Source organism: Chionomys nivalis, chromosome 8 (assembly GCF_950005125.1).
Source record: "Chionomys nivalis chromosome 8, mChiNiv1.1, whole genome shotgun sequence".
In the NCBI taxonomy this organism is placed as follows: Eukaryota; Metazoa; Chordata; class Mammalia; order Rodentia; family Cricetidae; genus Chionomys; species Chionomys nivalis.
Genome location: NC_080093.1, coordinates 65548712 through 65570043, shown reverse-complemented (window position 1 = coordinate 65570043; position 21332 = coordinate 65548712). Strand labels below are relative to the sequence as shown.

At 39.6% G+C, this 21332-nt stretch overlaps 1 protein-coding gene across 1 annotated transcript; it reads right to left on the bottom strand.

Annotated features, from left to right (window-relative positions):
- Positions 1-7: 7 nt before the first annotated feature.
- Positions 8-21298, bottom strand: Ikzf5 (IKAROS family zinc finger 5). The gene is made up of 4 exons (XM_057780074.1): positions 21178-21298; positions 11191-11369; positions 9051-9233; positions 8-4037 (listed from the first exon to the last, which is right to left on the bottom strand). Exons 2-4 carry the CDS (start codon positions 11321-11323, stop codon positions 3094-3096), a joined length of 1260 nt encoding a protein of 419 aa, XP_057636057.1. The 5' UTR covers positions 11324-11369; positions 21178-21298; the 3' UTR covers positions 8-3093.
- Between the last annotated feature and the right edge of the window lie 34 nt (positions 21299-21332).

Genomic DNA, 21332 nt, shown 5'->3' with positions numbered 1-21332 from the left:
AACTAGCCAGCCATAAAATCCTTTATTAATATTTCATGTATCACAAATTACTAAAAAAAATCCATTTTATTCTAGTTTTAAAAAAAAGTCATTAGAAAGTGTTATTTTTTATTCATATAATACAAAAGCAAAGCATTATTCACAATAGGAACTACGTACTAGATAGTTGCTTCCTTGATCCCTAAACAATATAATGTACCTTACAACTGTAATGCAAGATTTACACCTCATATAGACAACATATCCCATATGCCCAGGCATCAACAAGAACAAGTTCTAGAAAGCATATACCTCCCCCTAAGACTAATGAAAACATCTTTAGCAGGGAACTTTAGATTTTCTAATAATTCTTCATTTGATAAGTATTTTTGCAAATTTAAAAGAAAGTTACCTCTGTTGATTTTTTGTTTTTCAGTTTAAGTATATTCCCTTTGTCAAACAATTCTACAGATGAGTGGCAAACACATTTCTAAAATGAAACAGCACTGGAACTACCCAATGGAAAATTTTCAAAATAAAAGTCTAGTCTTCACTTGAATGTCAAGAAGTTGTAGCTACATACTACATTAGTAAAATCTGAAATAAAATTATTCCATTAATCTCTTCACAGTTTCTTAAAAAAATATTAGTGGAGATAAATTACCAACTTTAAAAATCTAAACTTATGTTCACTGAACAAAAATAAATTTAGTTTCAGAACATTGCCTGTTAATGGCAAAGTACTATAAATAGTGCATGTTAAACTTTTCTCAACTCATCTCTATAAAACATTTGGTTAAAAAATAAAATGAGGAACATATTTAGTATTTAAGGAAAGAATCTAACATCTTTCCTAATACAGAATTTAACTCAGAATATTTAAGCAAAATCCTAAATCTTTAAAAGTACAATTTCAAAAAAGTTTCTAAGGTAGATTTGCTTCAAAATTTTAGTGCATTTATTTGTAGCTTTACGCATCAACACCTTTGGAAGACCAACTGTGCTCTTTATGGTATTAGAAAATTAGGATTTTCCCTTCTAGCTTGTACTTATGAAAAGATTTTTTCCATATTTAAAGTGAAATGTACTTTCAAAACATTCGTCTTTAGTTGTTAGGAAAAACAAAATGCACATGTCACTGTTTGGCCCAGAATGTAAAGATGATAAAGCTGGCTTTAAGGTGAGCTCTTTCAGGTTGTCTGGCTTTTGAGACCTGCAGTGATGCCCAGCCTGGCAGGGAGGGAACTCCTGTGTCTAACAATCTTCCTACCTGGAAGATTGTACATAGCTGGGACTACAGGTGTGCAGCACCATACTGGGCTTCTTCCTCTTTCAGGGAAGTTTTCATTCTCTATTTGGGGGTATTGCTTTTAGTTGAATCAAACTTCAAAAAATAGCAAAATTTCCAAACAACAACCTGTTTCCTTCTGACAACTGATAAGCACTACACGAGTTATGTATTTAGAAAGTGTTGCCCTATCTAACCAGTGAGTAAGCAACAGACAAAAATCACTAGAAAGTTAGAGTCACAAGAGAAAGTGTCTTTGTGCTGTGCTTTAACAGTGCAGTTGGGATGAGCCAACACTGCTTGTGCAAGCACAGGCACCCTTTGAATGGCTTTCGAGCACTGGGAAGGAGGGCACATCCATAAACAGGGCACTTGGGGCTTAATGGGTAGACACCATCAATATTTCCCTCTTATTTACTGTAAGAGGCCATTTTTGGTTAATAAATGCTTGACAGGGTATTTCTTTAAGAAGCCAATTAGAAATATTTTTTAAGATATTAACCAAATTAAAAATGAAAATTTTGCAAAGTACACAGAAACCAAGAGTAAGTGACAATGTTTTATTGTTTGCCAGGCTCTCTTCGGGGTAAGCTTATTACACAATACAAAAATAACAGCTTCCTAGGTAAAATGAACTTCTAATTATAAACAAGTTAAATGTCACATTTAAATGTGCTTTGTATTGACTTTCACTCTCTACTTTCCCACTGTGGTGACACTATCCCAGTGTTACTGTCCATGAAGATGCACAGGAAGTACCTTCCATGGCCTACTCTGCAGAGGAAAGTCAGATCTGTTTGGACATGTTCTCATTTTCATAGCTATTTCCTCATTAGCACATTTTTCTAGGTTTTTCTACCCACCTTTCTATGAAATTATCGGCAGAAGGCAGAAAAGGAAACTTTGGAGATTGTTTTGAAGCATCTTAATAAGATAGATGAACCCCACTTCCTCTTTGGTCATCAAAGACTAGGAAGAATAAGATTATCAGTGTGGTTGTCAGTCTTACCTGACACCAATAACAGCTGAATTCAGAATTTAAATGAAAGATTCAGGCTGAAAAAGGCATCTAGCACTCTGGCATATTTACCTGTGGCTTTAAAATTAGAAATATATATATACATATAAAAACAATCAAAAGCTAACATGTTTAAACTAGATATTAAATGAACAGATATCTCCAATAGCAAACACAATTTTCAATTTATCCCCAAATTTCAACTTTCAGGACTTTCATTTTTATAATTTAAATTTGAAAAGAATTGGTTTATATTTCCCCTCAAAGAAGAAAATTTATTACACTGAAATAACTGTATTGTTTTTGGTTGAAATGAAACTAATTCAACTTAAGTGAATGAAAATAGCATTTTAATTAAGAGCAAATCTAAAGGCAGTTTCTCTACAAACACTGAAATGTTGTGAAGGTTTTATGAGAAGTTTATTGTGCCATCTTGAAATATTGCAGAAAGAATATTTAGCTGTAATATATGTGTGAAGTATCTACATATATCGAGAGTACAGATAACCCGGGGAGTCCTCATGGACAAGTGTGGGAAACTGAACACCTGTAAGATCCCAGCTGTACTTCAACTCTTACATGTCTAAATGAAAAAGATATCAATGCTCCTAACTATCTAATGCATAAATAACCCTGACCAGACCTTATGAAAAGTTAACAAAACCCCTTTCACTATCAAATTACTATTTTATGAATAAAATGTATAAATTTTAAATTAGCAGATACCTTATTAGGGATGATCAAAACTAAAGACCAAACTACAAAACCCCCAAAAGGCCAAACCAAGTGAGAACGATATTGATTGTGTTCAGTGCTGGTTATGTTGCCCTCTTGCAAAATGACAGGCAAAATCATACTTGTTTTTACATTTGCATCCACATATATTACACTGAAAAGGATTTTCATACCCATGGCATCCCATGTGAATAGTGTAAAGGATATTATCTGCAAAGTACATATCACAGTGCTGGCAGTGGTGTAGAAGTTGAGGATCCTGGACCGGCAGGGTTGGAGCTGGAGTGCTTGGCTGGCTGTTTCCTATGCTGGGGGTACTGGTGTGGGCACTTGGTTCACTGCTTGGCCCTGCCACTGGGCTGTAGTTCCTCTGACTATGCGATGGCCGAGGTTCTGGGCTTGTGGGGGAGGAGCTCTGAGGAATACTTGCTGACACCGCAGAGACTACTGCTTGGGCAGAGGGCTGCTGAATCATGAAAGGCTTTTCATCAGGACAGGGAACTACATCAGGGGAGGCAGGGTTTTGGTTTTCTGGTGGCAAGCTGGACAACTGTCCTGCTAAAGTAGAAAGCTGATTCAAAGGGTTGTCAACCATGAGTTCTTGGGGGTCCCTTGGCAGACCACCAGTTGGTGTAGTTTTTGCCAAAGTTTCATAGGCGTCAGTCTGAATATTTGGGATCTCATGGGTAAAATCATTAAGATAGTCTGGTTTCTGGACCACCATAGAAGGTGGACTTAAGTTGATTAGTGCTCTTCTGCTATACCCCAGATTGCTTGTTTTCTTTTGTAAAACCCCCCACATTTTCTTACTGCTTAAGGAAGACCTGGTACCTTTAATTGGTACCATTTTATGTTTGCGCCTTCGATGGTGGGACAGGTTACTTCGGTCACTGCAGCGGAAGGAACACAACTCACATTTGTATGGTTTTTCCCCAGTATGAGAACGCATGTGGGCTTCCAGATGGCGCTCATAAGCAGATGCAAATGGACATAAATGACATCTGTGAGGTTTCTCACCTGTTTGAGAGAAATAGGAAAAACTGCAAGAGTAGCTCATTTATAGGACATTTTATGTTTGTCCACTGGATATGAGAATTGTTACAAGGAATACTTTTCAGAAATTCATAATTGCATAACAGGTTAGTAAAATCTGTAAAGAAACCTAAGAACTTAAGTAAAACTTAAAAATTCAATAGCAGCTAGGCAGTGGTGGGGCACGCCTTTAATCCCAGCACTCAGGAGGCAGAGGCAGATGGATCTCTGAGAGTTCAAGGCCAGCCTGGTCTAGTTCCAGGACAGCTAGGACTGTTATACAGAGAAACCCTGTCTCGAAGAGAGAGAGAGAGACAGAGACAGAGAGAGGGAAGAATCCATTAGCAACAACTTGTGACATATTGAATCTATTTAGTAGGAAAACCATTATAGTTTCAGCTGGCACTTGGGAAAAAAAGAAATATTCCCCACATAATAAAGATTTTATCAACAGTATGTTTCAAAGTATATGTTGACAGATCCATGCATAAACTTCTTTTCCTCAAGAAAAAAAAAATCAACCCTCTCTTTTAAAAGAAGTCTTACATTAACTTATATGAGTTATGGGACACACCTTTAAAATTGCCAGGATCCCCCTCCACTTTCCTACTCCTCTAGTTCAGAAGGACTGTTGAAGTTTGAATGTAATTGGCCTCCATAATCTTATAGGAGTGGCACTATTAGGTGGTAAGGCCTTGTTGAAGGAAGTATGTCACTGTGGAGGTGGGCTCTGAGGTCTCACATATACTCAAGGTACAACCCAGTGTCACAGCCTACTTCCTGTTGCCTTCTGATTAAGATATAGCCAGCACCATGTCTGCTTGCATGCCACACACCCTAAGATAGAAGTGTTGTACTGGCTGGTTTTGTGTCAACTTGACACAAGCTGGAGTCATCAGAGAGGAAGAAGCCTCATCTAAAGAAATGCCTTCATAAGATCCAGCTGTAAGGCATTTTCTCATTTAGTGATCAATGGAGGAGGGACCAGCCATGGTGGGTGGTGCCATCCTTGGGCACCTATAAGCAGGCTGAGCAAGCCAGAGGAAGCAAGCCAGTAAGCTTCATGGCCTCTGCATCAGCTCCTGCCTCTAGGATCCTGCCCTGTTTGAATTTCTGTCCTGACTTCCTTCTGTGATGAACAGTAGTTCTGAAGTGTCAAACTCTTCCCTCTCCAGCTTGCCTTTTGGTCATGGTGTTTCATGGCAGCAATAGAAACCCTAACTAAGACAAATTGTTACCAGCATAGTGGGGTATTGCTGTGACAAACCTGACCATATTTTGGAATTCTGATAAGCTATTAATCTAGCTCTGGTAGAGTAACATTACTTTTTTTTTTTTTTTAAAGATTTTATTTATTATGTACACAGTGTTCTGCCTTCATGTATGCCTGCAGGCCAGAAGAGGGCACCAGATCTCATTGTAGATGGTTGTGAGCCACCATGTAGTTACTGGGAATTGAACTCAGGACTTCTGGAAGAGCAGTCAGCATTCTTAACCTCTGAACCATCTCTCCAGCCCTAAAGTATTGAATTTTTTTTTTTGAGACAGGGTTTCTCTGTGTAGCTTTGGAGCCTATTCTAGAACTAGGCTGTAGACCAGGTTGGCCTCAAACTCACAGAGATGCGCCTGCCTCGGCCTCCCAAGTGCTGGGATTAAAGGCGTGTGCCACCACCGCCCAGCTGAGTAACACTACTTTTTATTATAGTCAAATGCTCATTTTAAATTCCCTTTGGTTGTTTCCTAAGTATAGATTTAAATGTGATTCTCACTGTGCTAAAACCATGTCTAATCTGTATACATGGATAGAGGAAAAAGTGTTAATGCTTTGAACCAGAATCATTTTTGGGTCCCCTCTGACTCAAAGGCATGGGTCTACTGCATTTTCACAATGTGGATTTCATTACAGATTACAAACAGTGAGCATTCTCATGTGTCTTATATGTTTTTGTAAACTAAAAAATTCTTGTAAGCTCCGGGGAGTTGACTTGAATCCACCTCAAACAGGCCATCAAATCGACTCCAGATAAGTACTGTCAATCAACAGCCTAAGTTTCTCCACCTACCACCTGTTCCTGAGGGTGGAATTTCCTCCACCTTCTCCTAGTCTTGGGACTCCCCTCCCTTAATTACTGGGACCTAAGAAAAAATTTCCTCTCTAAACCTGTTAAAAGTTATCTTCTGCTTTGCCAGCATCCTGCCAGGTCCTCTTAAAATCTGTATCCTGGACAGCTTCAAAGTGGCACTGAATGGTCCCACAGAGCCTGTACAGCAGTGAAACAGCCAGCTATCCCAGAAATTGGCTAGCATCCCAGTTTTCTCAGGTCCCCTAAAGATGCCTCAGACAACAGGAAGCAGAATAGAGAACATGGCAAACCCCCATTCCCACCTCACCAACTACCCCTTCCTATTTCCTCACCTTCTCATAACAAACAAAAGGGAGAAATGTTAGCATTCAGGCATTTACACTGGCCTGCTCTTGGGGACCAAGCAGGACATGTCAGCAGCAGCAGCAGCAGCAGCAGCAGCAGCAGCAGCAGCAGCAGCAGCCGCCAAGATGTGACACGGTAGCTGCTGAAGTCACTAAGTGGAACACTCTCCCTCTGTGCATGCACCATATCCCCTCAGCAAAAACAAGTCATTCTCACTGCCCCACCTAGGCCACCTCTGCCCCTCCTTGCCATAAACCTCATATGTGAGAAAAATAATGTTGAGAGCAGGGCAGAAGATGGAGGCCTGGCTTGTGAAATTTCAGAAGGGATATTAAAGACTTCCAGGGCTCTTTGCTATTTTAAGATCCTGTGGTTCTGGCTAGCTGGGGCTGAAGAATCAGCTGTGATTAACAAGATACCAGAATTACTGAGGTAAAATCTTCACATTACTGGGACAATTGATGCTGGCTCGCTGGAGCTAAGAAATTAGTGGTAATTAAGAAAACACCAGCATCACTGAGGTGAAATCTGGAAGTGGTTTTTTGAGACAGGGTTTCTCTGTAGCTTTGGATGGGAGTGTTTTCTGAGAGCACAGAGAAGCTGTGTATCAGAGGCAGCCAAAGTTGGACATCATGCTGGCAGCCGGACTTGGTAATGTGTAAGAGTCACCCAGGTAGTATGGGTTTTGAAGGCATAAAGGGGTCACGGAGAGCAGCTGAGGCTTGGCACTGTGAGAGGCCAGAAGAGGTCACTGGCGAAGCCTCAGTGGCAGTTGAAGGCTCAGTACTGAAGGGATCATAAAAAGGAGTTGAGGCTTGGCACCATGAAGAGAGCCTATGAGAGGCTACTGGTGAAAGTGCAGCCCAGTTGCAGAAGACCCCAGTGTTTTGGAGATACCAGCACCATGGGATGATCACCAAGAACAGCAGCAGCAGTGGAGTGGAGCCACCTAAAGCCTAGAAAACAAGCCATTGTGCTGGAGAGAATGGAGCCAGAAAGTGACCATAGCCCTTTGCGTGCATTCAGAAGCTCATAAGTGAATCCCATATAATTAGACATTGAGTTATTAAATACTGTTGGAGTTTGGTTTTGCTTAATTCAGATTGTGACTGTGCCCTGGTTCTTTCCTCTTGAAGAAGGTATCTAATTTAATTTTGACTTTTAAAGGAGCCCACAGGTGAAAGACAACATTTTTCGGGGGAGGGGGAGTTAAGACAGGGTTTCTCTGTATAACAGCTCTGGCTGTCCTGAAACTAGCTCTTATAGACCAGGCTGGCCTCAAACTTACAGAGATCCGCCTGTCTCTGCCTCCCGAGTGCTGGGATTAAAGGCATGCACCTGTCAAAGGACTTAACTTTTAAAAGAGATTGGATATTTTAAAGAGGCTGGAAATTTAATGTTTAAATTTGTAAAGACTGTGGAACTTTTAAAAATATTTATGATTTTAATGTGAGATCGGGTATGAATAAGAAAGGAAGAGTTGTGGCTTAATAGTGATGAGTTTGCGTGTCAAATTGACAAGGGGTCAGTTTTGTACTGCCTGTGTTTGTGTGCCAACTTGACACAAGCTAGAGTCATCAGAGAGGAAGAAGCCTCACTTGAGGAAATGCCTTCATGATATCCAGCTATAAGGCATTTTCTCAATTAATGATCAATGTGGGAGGGCCCAGTTTATGGTAGGTAGTGCCATCACTGGGTTGATGGTCCTTTGTTTTACAAGAAAGCAGGCTGAACAAGCTATGGGAAGCAAGTCAGTAAGCAGCTCCCCTCCATAGCCTCTCCATAAGCTTCTGCCTCTGGGATCCTTTCTTGTCTGAGTTCCTGTCCTGACTTCCTTCTGTGATGAAGAGCAGTTCTGAAATGTAAGCCAAATAAACCCTTTCCTACTCAACTTGCTTTTTGGTCATGGTATTTCATGGCAGCAATAGAAACCCCTAATTCAGACAAGGACCAATTTTATTTAGAACCCAAATTTTCCAAATATGTAAAACTATCATTTGGAATGTGAGACTGAGAGTCAGCTGACAAGGACAGAGCACCTACCACATTCTAAAATCCCTGTTAGCTCTGGGGGTACAAAGATGGCCTTTGGATGTCCTCAGGAAGCTTTCTAGGCCACTATGATGTAATAAAGGGGCACAGACAGATAGAGAGCACACAGGAGAACAACTGGGCTTGGATAAGGGCAAGGTATAGTTAGGAAGATTTTCTCAAAAGGGTGGCTAGAGAGACATGGGGTTAGCAAGTACATCCTGCAAGTAACAGAGGCCTTTCTTTCACTTTTCTAAAAAAACATTGTGAAGAAAAAGACAAATCATTAATAACCCTTAGTAATAACCTCTCCCACCTGAGAACAGGAAGACAATGGAAGAGTATGCAGATCAAGCAGGAAAGCGGTGGGAAGATCAAGCTCTACTAGGAGCTTGTTTTCAGTATTTATATACCTTTAAGACACTGCTTTGTAAAAAATGGAGTTAGTGCCCTACAAACCCTCATCAGCCTTGTTTCGAACCATCAGAGTTACGTGAACTTGTACTCCATGGTCTCTCTCCAGCTGTTTCTCCATTACCTGTGTGGATCCTGATATGCTCAATGAGCCGGGCCGTTCCTTTGCTAGCATAGTTGCAGTACCGACACTTGAGCTTCCCATCAAAGGTCCTTTCAAACCCGTCTACTAACATTCCTGAGTTTTCATCCAGGGAAACTTCAACAGATGGATGATCAAGTCCATTTTGATCACCATCTGCTCCAGCTATAAACAAAAGCAAAAGAAATCATGCACTGCAGAATCAACTCAGTTCACTATTTTAGACTCAAAGGGTTGAAGATCTTCCACAACTGATAGCTTCTTTCCCAAGAATTTAATTCATAAAACAATTCAGACTTCTTGAAATGGGACAAATTTTGTGCAAAAGTAGAATTATTTTAAGAATCTCTAAAGAGGACCTCAAATTGTTTACATATACATTTTACCAACTCTCAACATGATTTTGAAGAAAACAAGACAGAAGAATGAAGAAATTCCGTAAGGTCACAGTCACACGCAGGTGTCTACGATACTGTCATGATGAGCATTTTAATTAGCAGTTGTTACAGTTCTAAAACACTAAGTCAATTTCCTTTCATCTAAAAACAATTATTGGGTAGCCTGTTAGAGCATTTGTGGTCTAGATTCCAGGTTACATTTAAGATCTTAAAATCCAAGTTAAGTTCATTAAGGAAAACAAGGTATCTGACAGCTCTGAAGGTAAGGACTACAAGAACTTCAGAACTGAAATGTTTGGGGGTTTGCTTTTCATGTGAACTAATTTAGTATTGAGAAGTAGAAGGAGCAGGAACTAATAATTAGGAACCACACATGTCAGGGACCACAGCCTGGTTCTTGAATCTCCATACTGAATCTGTTCACATTACTATTAAGTGGCAGAATTTGTATTCATTTCTTCATGGGAACAGGACTTTGGCTCAACGCCAGGAGACATAGCCTCATATGCTCAGTTCAAACCCTATTTCTTTTCTTCTACCTTTCACCAGAAATATTTTTTCTGGGTTGGGCAAACCCAGCAAATTGGTCCAAAAGGAAGCAACTGAACAGTTCAAGCTTGTGGTCTCTCTTTTCTCCCACTGTTTTCCTAAGACCCTGATGTGTGCATCAATTACCTTGGATATCTTAATAAAATAAACTGGAGTCACTAGATCCAGGGTAGGACCTAGTACTTACGTTTCTAAGAAAACTTCTGGGGAATGACACCTGATCACTGCTGCCAATCTCTGCATCTTCATGGCTTAAAAGATCTAGGTCAGAGGCCAGGAAATGTATTCTTTTTTTTCTTCAGGAAATGTATTTTACAGGGCGAGGATAGTAAATACCTAAAGCCAGATGGGCTTTGTCACAACACCCAACTCTGCTGCTGTACCATAAAAACAGCTAGAGAAATAAGCAGGCTGGGGGTGAATGGAGCTCATTGGATAGCACTTGCCTAATGTACGCAACAGATGTTGATCCCCAGCATTACAGACAAATTAGAGCTATGCAAAGAAATGAGCATATTGAGTTCTGGTAAAACTTTATTTATGAGCAATGAAATTTGAATTTCATTATTTTCATGTGTTGTTCCTTCTTATATCTAATGATACAAAGCAAATTTCAGACTGCAAGTCATAGGAAAGCAGTTATATGAGGCCCATGGGTGGTACTCTGCTGACCCTCAACTACATTAAAAACAGTGTATGTGATCCAGAAACTTAAGAAATTTTCCCTCTAGCAGGCTCACCAAATCTTTGCCTCATCTAGTTTAGTTTTTCTTCTTGAATGGGTAAATGTGGATAGCCTTCTTTTGTTTAAAGAGAAAAAAAATCCCTAGTTGGGGCTCGGGTCTAATTCATATTGTTTGATGGGTAAATTCTCTGTGAACCAATTCTTTGGGTTCTTTGAGTCAACTGTCAGCTAACAGAAAATGAAGGACAGACAAGGAATTTAGAAGCCCCAACCTTTCAACAAAACCATACCAGTTCTCTAGACTACATTAAATCATTGTCCCATAGCAAAAGTCCACATGTTAAAAGAAGGGAGAAGATGCTTTGTGTCTTTCTAGAAAAGAAAAGAATGCCCCACACTAGTGAGTAGTGATGCTCATCGAATGGAGAGCTGTGCATGAACACTAACACATTTATAATTGAACTTTTCCGTAGTATTAAAGTAAGTCTACCTCCCTGAAGAGTCTCTGCTTCTTTGTCCCCACTAACTGATCCCGAGATCATGTTCACATGATGCGTCTGCTGTGTCAAGTATTCCTGGAAATCTTTCACAAAATCCAAAGGCTCTGGTTTCTTTTCACCCATCTTGGTGCTTTTTCTTTCTTTCTTCTAGGTTGAAAATGTGTTATATCTAGGGAACAAGAAAATAGAGAACCCAGAAATAAATTTACACTATTTATAAAAGAATACAGTACAAAATAAAACAATATAGACAAAAATTATTTTGTATAAGACATTGTTACTCAGGGCTGGAGAGATGGTTCTGAGGTTAAGAGCATTGCCTGCTCTTCCAAAGGTCCTGAGTTCAATTCCCAGCAACCACATGGTGGCTCATAGCCATCTGTAATGGGGTCTGGTGCCCTCTTCTGGCCTGCAGACATACACACAGACAGAATATTGTATATATAATTCATAAATAAATAAATAAATAAATATCTTTTTAAAAAAAGACATTGTTACTCAAAGCAACAGAAAAATAAAAACTGTCTTTAAATACTCTATAATCTGGAGAATGAAGACATATAAGACAGTAAGAAACAGATTTAATAATTAAACTGAGTCATAGAAAATGGAAACAAATTATCAAGACAGGAAAAAAAACTTTACTTAGAACAGCCAAACACTGACAATTACCCAAACGATCCCCCAAATAGTACCACCTGTAAACTGGCCATAGATGGTCACACAATACGCTATAGCAGTGAAAGTAAGGAAATTTCAGCTGCATGCAGCAACACCTATGCATCCCACCATCACAGTGTTGAGCACCAGAAGTCAGACATAGGTTATTGTACATGACCTATAGAAGATCAGAGAAAATTAAGGTCTAGTACCAGAAATAAGGAAAATGTAGCCCTTGCTTGCTAGGGCAAACAAAGCCTAGTACTGGAAGGGACATAAAAGGAGTTTCTGGGTGGCTGGCAGCCTTCCATTTCTTCATACCGATCCAACAGGTGAAACTTTAAGATTTTTAAGCTTTTCCACATACATTTTAGATTTCAAGAAAAAGCGAAACCAATAGAGAACTGAGTTAACTTTGCATACCTACTACTAGCCATTAGAGATGAAAAATTACTCATTAAATTATTTGAGTTTAGAAAAAAAAAAAAACTTCCCCAGCAAGCAACCTGTCTACACATTTGTGTTGGCAATACAGGAATTGAAATGAAAGTGTATGCACATTCAGCTTTAAACAATGTCAAATCATTTTTTAGTCACTATATTGATTTCATCTTCTACCAGCAAAGAGTAAAAGTAGTTGATTCATACTTTCACTAGCACATGGCTTTTTCATTGTGGCCACTCTGGAGGGTGTGTGGTACTATCACACCAATTTTGATTTATAGTCATTTATGATTAACAAAGTTCTATGCTATTCATTCTTTTAAATAATGTTTGCTAGTTTTCACATAGATTATATGTCTTTTCTAAATAAAAATTTATACATATATGAATATATATATATGATCTCATATATATATGTTTTTTTCTGGCTTTTGAAGACAGGGTCTCTCTGTGTAGTCCTGGCTGTCCTGAACTCACTCTCCAGACCAGGCTGGCCTCAAACTCAGAGATCTGCCTGCCTCTGTCTCCCTAGGGCTTCCAGATTGTTTTTTTGAAAGCAAGTGGCACTACAACTAATATTAATCACAATGGTACCAATACTAAATAATAATCAAAAGAAAATGAGACTGAAACAGAGTTCATTTGAATAAGATTTTCACTCAAATTTTTAAATTAAAGATTAAATTACAAAATTTAATCATTGGGATATTTGAATACAAGAAATGTATGTGTTAGTATTTGTCTCCAAGTCTTGTGCTGAACATTTGAAGATATTTAATTGAAAATAGGATTTAATACAGTATAGTCTGTTGCAGTTTCCCCTCCCCAACTCAATTCCCCACCCACCCACATCACACCCTTTCTTTCTCTCTTTAGAATATAAACAAGCAGCTAAAAAATAGTAAAGAGCAATAAAAACAGAAAACAAAAAAAAGCACCAGAAATACATATAGATGCAGAGACACATGTGTTCACACATACAGAAATTCCATAAAGACAGAACACCATAAACCATTGTATGCAAAAGACCTGTAAGGAAAAAATAAATTAATAAATAAAAGCAAACCATTGTGAGACAAGGAATCTCCAAAAATGCCTTTGAGATCGTTTTGTATTAGCCATCTACTTCTGTCTGGGCTTGGGGTCTGTCCTTGAAAGTGGCTTGTATACCCAATGAGACTCTGTTGGAGAAAACTTATTTTTCTTTTGTGAGTGGTTATCAATTAGAGATAGCTTCTGGGTTAGGGAAGAGGTTCTGTGTCCACTTCTCTCAGTGCTGGGGACCCCATCTGGGTTTGATCCTTGCATGCCGCCACAGTCTTTACGAACAAAAGCCTGTTTTATTTTACTTTTTTTTTTTAAATTCAAATATAAGTACATCATTTTCCCCATTTTCACTTTTCTCTCCAACTCCTCACATTTCCCCAAGTTCACTTAGCGTTCCTTGTATGTATATAATTTCAGAGCTCACAACTTGTTATCGGATAGCCCATTAGGGGGATCATCCCTAAGGAAGACTAATTCTCCCTTTCTTGGCCATTAGTTGTTTGCAGTTCTTTTTCTAAGGATGAGTCCCATGAGAATTCCCCCTTCCATGTTAACATGTTTGTTGGTGCTGGCATTGTTCAGGTCTTGTTGAGACAGCCATGTTGTTGAGCTATCATGGGTGTAGCTTCCCTTTCATTTCTAGGAGACATAATCTCACAATTCCTAGTCCACTGACTCTTATGCTCTTTCTGCCTCCTCTTCTATAATATCCCTGAGTTTGGGTGCAGGAATTGTGTTCCAGATGTATCCACTAAGGCTGGTCACCCCATGATTGATTGTTTTCTTCATTTTGACCACTTATGGTTTGTTTTCTGTAATGGTCTCCATCAGTTGTAAAGAGAAACTTCTCGATGAGTGGTAAGAGATACACTTACCTATGGGTATGAGGATAAGAATCTAGAATGCTCTTAGGGAATGTGCTGTTTTAGTAAACTGGTGCTTCTAAGGTCCATGGCCTCACTACCCCCACGTCGCTGGGTAGGTTTCCAGTACCTATGATTTCCTTTCTGTTGAGTGGGCCATAAATCCAATAGACAGCTGTTGGTTACTGCCAAGAAATGATTGCCACTATTGCATCAACAGGGATATTCCGCTATGCTGGTTATTGTTGTGGTTCATGAATAAGATTCAGGCCTTGCTTACCTGTAATTCAGATCTAAGGAGGTGGAGGCAAGAGAATCATTGCAGGGCCAGCTTCAACTACATAATGAGTTTGATAATCTCAAAAAAAAAAATTAAAATAAAAAACAAAATAAAATAAAGTAACCAAACAAACAAAAAAGAAATAATTCAATTTTTAATTAAAAAAGTAAAATAAGACATGAGAGTAAAGGGGGACCATTAGGAATACAGAAGTAGAAAAGAGACAAGGCAGACCCAAAAAAGGTAACAGAAAGGAGAAAAATGATCAAAGCATATCACATGCATATATAGAAATGTCATAATTAAGACCTCTTTATACAATTAAGACATACTTATGTTAAATGACTCATGTTCAAGATATTTTTTAAATTATAAGAGCTATAGGGAAAAGCTATAGGGCTGAAGAGATGGCCTGGTCAGTGATGTGGCATGCACATAGTAGGATCTGTTCAAATCCCTAGCATCCACAGAAAAGGACAGGCATGTCGGAAGGTACCTGTAACTCTCCACACTGGGGAGGTGGAGAGAGACTAAGGAAGACACCTGATGTCAACTTGTAGTCTCTACACCCGCACATAATATATGCATACAAAGACATATGTAAACACATACACACAAAAAAAAGTTGTAAGATAAAAATCCTAGTTTTTACATCACAATTCAGAATTCCTTCTTGCCAATCAATTCATATGCAAAGTGATACATTTTCACCCAAAATGAATCTACTTTAATGGACTTCAATAAACAAGACAAATTTTACCAAATCTTGATTAGAAAGCTTAGCAATGCTGCTGTACAATGTATGACAATGCAACAAAAAAACACAAGACTTCCCATAGCAAGCAAAAGAAAACGGTATTTTTATACATCCAACTTTAGTTTAAGAACAGAAATGAGCCCAATTATAGAGCATGGCTGTCATATTTTGACAGTCTTAGTTAGTCACACTGTCACATTACAAATTCCACTGTGTTCTCTGCCACAAATTGTATTCTGCCATCAATTATGTATGATAGATTAAATTTAAAAAAATGCCAATGGAATAACTGAAAATGTTCCAAACATGAAGACCAGCTTCTGAATTAGAGATTCAAACATTCTTACATGGTTTCATCTACACATCCATCCATGATTTAAAAACTAAGTGTCGGGCTGGAGAGATGGCTTGGCAGTTAAGAGCACTGACTGCTCTTCTAGAGGACCCAGGTTCAATTTCCAGCGCCCACATGGCAGCTCATAAGTGTCTGTAAATCCAGTTACAGGGTGATCTGACACCTTCACACCACTGCACATAAAAAAATAAATACATCACAAAAAAATTCTTAAAGAAAAACTAAAAGTAAAAAATAAAAAGGAAGATCCTTTCTCTAAGCAAATAAATAGTAATTATGGTAGCACACACCTTTAATCCCAGCACTCAGGAGTACTCTGAGCACTCTGAGTTCGAGGCCAGTCTGGTCTACAGAGCAAGTTCCAGGACAGCCAAGGCTACGCAGAAAAACCCTGACTCCAAAAACCAAAACCGAAACAAAACAAACAAAAAATTAAGTGTCCTTTCATTCCTGAGCATCTGTGTTCATCAGAACTGAATCAACTACATCACATATATCTGTAGGCAATACGAATGACAAGCAAGCAATTCGGAGAGCAATGGGCAATGAAACAGACTCATGTAAATGATAGGTGCCTAAATCTAAGTGGAGTCTTTGGCTCAAACCCCAGTTTCTTCCATCTCAGGTCAATACCTCTAAGCACAATATATGGGAAAACAATCATTCTGGCTAAAAGAAACTCGCGGCTATAAAAAGAAAATATGGGTTTGCTATCCAAACCATCCTGTCAAAAACAAGAACTCCATATAGAACCTGATACCTGAGGATGCTGTTCAGCACTGACAAATTTTAAAACCTCTACAAATATAATATAAATGATATATACATGTATTCAACCAACTGTGAATGGAAAACATTTAAAATTCTAAAAAAAAAAAATGCACCCTTAACAATTTAGACTTGTCTTCCCTGGTAGCCTCTAAATAATACAGAATCAGAATGACTTATCCTGTATACAGTATAGACAATCTGGAGAATACTTAAAGAGAATGCCAGTGTGTGCCTATACTTCCAGCATTCAGTGGCCAAGGCAAGAGTTCAAGACCAGTCTGAACAGCACATAAAAATCCCAAGTAAAAAAGAAAAAAAATGCATATGGAAAAAAGTGTAATAAGTTACATGCAATCCTATTACATTTTATGTAAGAGATTGAACATCCTCAGATTTGAGTACCTACAAGGGGTCCTACAACCAATCCTCCAGAAGACAGAGGAACAACTAACTGTATAGAGGTTAGGAAATTGGGAAAGTATAATCTTTAAACTGGTATCTTTCTAACTAGCTGTGAACTCAACACCTTGGATTTTTAAACCAAGAATGTACTCAAATTTTCAATGTAAAATGTCATCAGAACAACATATTTAAGCATTCCTTAATACTACTATAGATTCTGATGTTATATTCCAAGCCAGATCTAATCTTTGCTAACTGATATTGCTCCAAATGAAAATTTCTATGTTGAAATCCTAATCTCCAATATGACAATATGATATTTGTTGTGAGGGCAAAGTGGTCAGAATAGGATTATAAGAATAAAGATCCTGTATCTTGCTAGCACCTCAAACTCAAACTTACCAGCCCCTAACCTTAACGAATGCTTGTTTAAATCACCTAACCTGTGCTGGGTGGTTTTTGTCAACCTGTCACAAATCCAAGCATATCCAGGAAGAGACTTTTTTTTTTTTTCCAAAACAGGGTCTTATTAGGGTAGCTTTGACTGACCTGAAACTCACTATGTAAACTAGGCCAGCCATCAGCATATAGAGATCCTCTTGCCCCTGCTCTCCTGAGTGATGGAATTAAAGGCCTGCCCCACCACAATGCCTGGGAGAAGAGGAATAATATCTGAAAAAATACTTCCATAAAATTGCCTGTAGGCAAACCTGTGGGCTATTGACTTGATTAATGATTGCTGTAGCAGGGCACAGCTCACTGTGGAACGTGCCATCCCTGGGCAGGTGGTCCTCAGTTGTATAAACAGCAGGCTAAACAAGCCAAGAGAAGCAAGTCAGTAAGCATGAAGGAAAAGCCATGGCTTCTGCACCACAATCCCTGCCCTGACATTCTTCAGTGATGGACTGTTACATGGAAGTACAGGATAAAATAGACCCTATCCTCCCTGAACTACTTTTAATCGTGCTGGCTTGTTGGTTCGTTTGTTTGAGACAGGGTCTTTCTACATAGCCCTGGCTGTCCTGGAACTCACCTCCAATTCAGAGATCCACCTGCCTCTGCCTCCCTAGTGCTGGGATTAAATATGTACACCACCATACCCAGCTCATCATCGTGTTTTAAGATACAGTCCATGCAATTTGTTATAATAGCAGGAACTGCTGGGTGGTAGCACATGCCTTTAATCCCAACACTTGGGGAGACAGAGGCAGGTGGATTTCTGTGAGCTCAAGGCCAACCTGGTCTATAAAAGCTAGTTCCAGGGCAACCAGGGCTGTTTCACAGAGAAACCCCGTCTTAAAAATCCTAAAAAAAAAAAAAAAAAAAAAAAACATGAATTAAAATATATGTCTACTTCATCAACTAAAGAAAATAATTCCAGCCGGGCGGTGGTGGCACATGCCTTTAATCCCAGCACTTGGGAGGCAGAGGCAGGCGGATCTCTGTGAGTTCGAGATCAGCCTGGTCTACAAGAGCTAGTTCCAGGACAGGCTCCAAAACCACAGAGAAACCCTGTCTCGAAAAACCAAAAAAAAAAAGAAAGAAAATAATTCCAAACCTTGTAAGACAAAGAATTAATATTTCATATATCCCACATATGTGTATGTACACAGATATACCATCAAACACCTTTAATCGGGAACTAATTATTTAAAAGAAGTGTTAAGATGTGAATTGGAAAATAGCCATGACTATGAAAGAGCTAATATAAAAATCAAAGGGCCTTCCTTCCTTCATCATCATGAACCATAGGTCTGATTTGTTTTCTCACAAGACTTTCAGAGTGAAGCAATTCCTAGCCAAGAAACAAAAGTAAAATGGTTCTATTCCCCCAATGGATTTGGATGAAAACTGGTAACAAAACCAATACAATGCCAAGACACTGGAGGAGAACGAGGCTGAGTCTGCAAGGACTTGCACACAGTGTCATGACTGAGGGTTTATGCTGAATCATGGTCTCTAGCAATCTTACCAGATGACACTGAGCATTTTTACCTCTGGAGATTTGGTTTAAATTGGGGTTTGAGTTGCTCTTATCTGTCCCACATGAGCCAACTGGTTTGTTCAGCAATAAATATATAGGACCTTTAAAAAATATATACAAGGGGGTGGAGAGATGGATGATTTACAGTTAAGAGCACTGGCTGCTCCTGCAAAGGACCCGAGTTCAATTCCCAGGACCCATACTGAGGCTTCTCATACTAATCATCTCTAACTTGAGTTCCAGGGAATCTGATGCCCTCTTCAGGCCTTTGTGGGCACCATACATACACACAATGCACAGACATATATGTAGACAAAACACCTATATGCATAACATAAAAAATAAATAAATTTAAATCAAGAATCTCTTTAATATGTCTTCCCCACTGACTAGGGGAGAATTGAAAGCTTGATTAGGGAATGATATGGTATATTTCATTTATCTAGCATTTTTTAAAAAAAAACAATGTTTAAACTGAAGGGTTACTAAACCATAAGGAAGAATACTTAGCCCTAACTTTTTATTTGATAATTTAACCCAGAGGTTAGGCAGGTCTATAAAGCTGTTTATAGTTCGATAGATGTTTGCTCCTATAACCTATCAGTTATGGTCACTGAAAGACTTACGCTCCAAGAGAATATACATTCCTAAATAAGGCCGACAAACGAGATTAGGTTCATACAGAGTAACATGGGCCTTCAAAAACAATTAGAACACAGTCCCTGAGTTCCTAACTGCTTAAGACTAAATAAAGCGTGAACACCATGATAAGGTTCTTCTGAGAAATCAGAAAACATAGTATAAAAAAGTAAAGCAGAATTGAAAGCACAACAGAAGAAATCCAAAGGGAGAATTATACAATCTAACTTTTCCACCCCAAATCAGTTCCACTTTTTCTTTTCACTGCAACACTGACAAAATGTCAAACAATTGAAATTTACTCTGGAGACACAACCAAGGCTCCAAAAGGTCATGGAGGGAATTTCAACTATAATTCAACAGCCACTAGGAGTCTGCAAAGAAAGGCACATGAGTCAAAACTTTACTAGCAACTACAGGTTTAATAAACTAGTATGACAACTTGAGTAACATAATCACTAACTGAAAAAAAATTAGGCCGATGAAAAAAAAGTAATAGCAAAACGTCGTGGCCCACAACTAAAACATAGTCACCTGTGTTACTATCATTTTGCCACTAGTGATTTTACTTTTAACAAAAAATTAAATTCCACATTTAATATATTAATTTCAGTTATGCACAGTATACATCCAGGGATGTTAGGCTTAGTATTGCTTGAATATGTATAACTGCATAAAAAAAGTACATTAGCCCTATTCTAGGGAAATACTAATAACAACCACCAGAGCTCCAGCAAGGGATATCTGATCTCCACCTTCATTATCTCTTTTAAAATACAACAGTTACGGTTTCCTGGGAAACACCAGACCATTACAGAAAAAGAACATCAAATATCTCAACTCACTACAAGGAACTTCCAAGAAAACATTCATCCTCAGCTGTGCTGGAGACAACGTAAACGCAAGACAAAATTTTTAAAAAGTGGTCCAGATATTCTAAACAATTGTTTTCATTGTCTGCCTTCTAAATGTCATTTCTCTGGCTCTCACAATGTAAGAAGTCTCCGTGTCCTCTCTCACTTGTCACTCCTCTGTTCGGTTCTGACCAGTACATAAAGGGGTCATTAAATGGGCCACGTGATGACTGGCGGACACAACCAACTACACTTTGGATCCAGTTAGACGGTGAGCACTTTGATGCTCGGCTGAGGATCTATGCTGAGCATCCATGAGCATCCCAGCATCCATGTACCTATTAGGGACGTAAGCCCTGAATGAATCCGAGGAGATCTTTGCTGGAACATCCTTCCCAGCCTCATCTGTTTCCAACACTGGAAGGTACAGGCAGTAGAAATCAGTCCAGGAAGGTTCATGGGAGAAAACTCCTTCCCAACAGCACGGGACCGGTGTCGGAGTAACATCCTCTTCAGGATTCCCAGTACCTGGGATTGCTGGGATCGGTTCCTGACCCTAGCACCCCGAGAACACAGGGGGCGCTCCCCCGCGGCGCCCCTCTTCACCCCCACTCCCCGATCGCCTCCTGTCAAAGCAGGAGACAGCTCCCCACCCTGAGCCTCCGAGCTCCCGCCGGACGGCGCAGACTCGCGAGCTGCTCCCTCCGGGCGGCGGACCCGGTCACCCACATGCTCGACCCAAGAAGATCCCCGGTCACCACGCTGCTAGCCCACGGGGCGCGCACGACCCCTCGACAGTGTCCAAGGCTACGGTGGTGTGAGCCGGCCCGCGGTGAACCCGGCGCTTTACCTTCCGCCATTCCGCCAACGTGCCCTGCTTAACCGTGGCGCCGCAGTACAAGCTGACATCCCGTTACTCACCTCCTGACAACTGCACCGAGAAATCCCCACAATCTTGTTCGCCGCCGCCACCGCCTCAGCGTTCGCCAGCGTCGCAGCTGCGACCGCCATGTTTGTTGTGTCTCCTCTCCCTTCCCGCCCCCCGCCTTGCCCAAGTCTCGCGTGAGCGAGCTGTA

Bases quoted from the DNA above. Each gene is read 5' to 3' on its own strand.
- Ikzf5 (XM_057780074.1), bottom strand. From the start codon at position 11,323: ATGGGTGAAAAGAAACCAGAGCCTTTGGATTTTGTGAAAGATTTCCAG. The intron at 9,234-11,190 runs GTAGACTTACTT...TTTTGTTTATAG, and splicing joins AGCAGAGACTCTTCAGGGAG to CTGGAGCAGATGGTGATCAA. The intron at 4,038-9,050 runs GTAATGGAGAAA...TCTCTCAAACAG, and splicing joins GCATATCAGGATCCACACAG to GTGAGAAACCTCACAGATGT.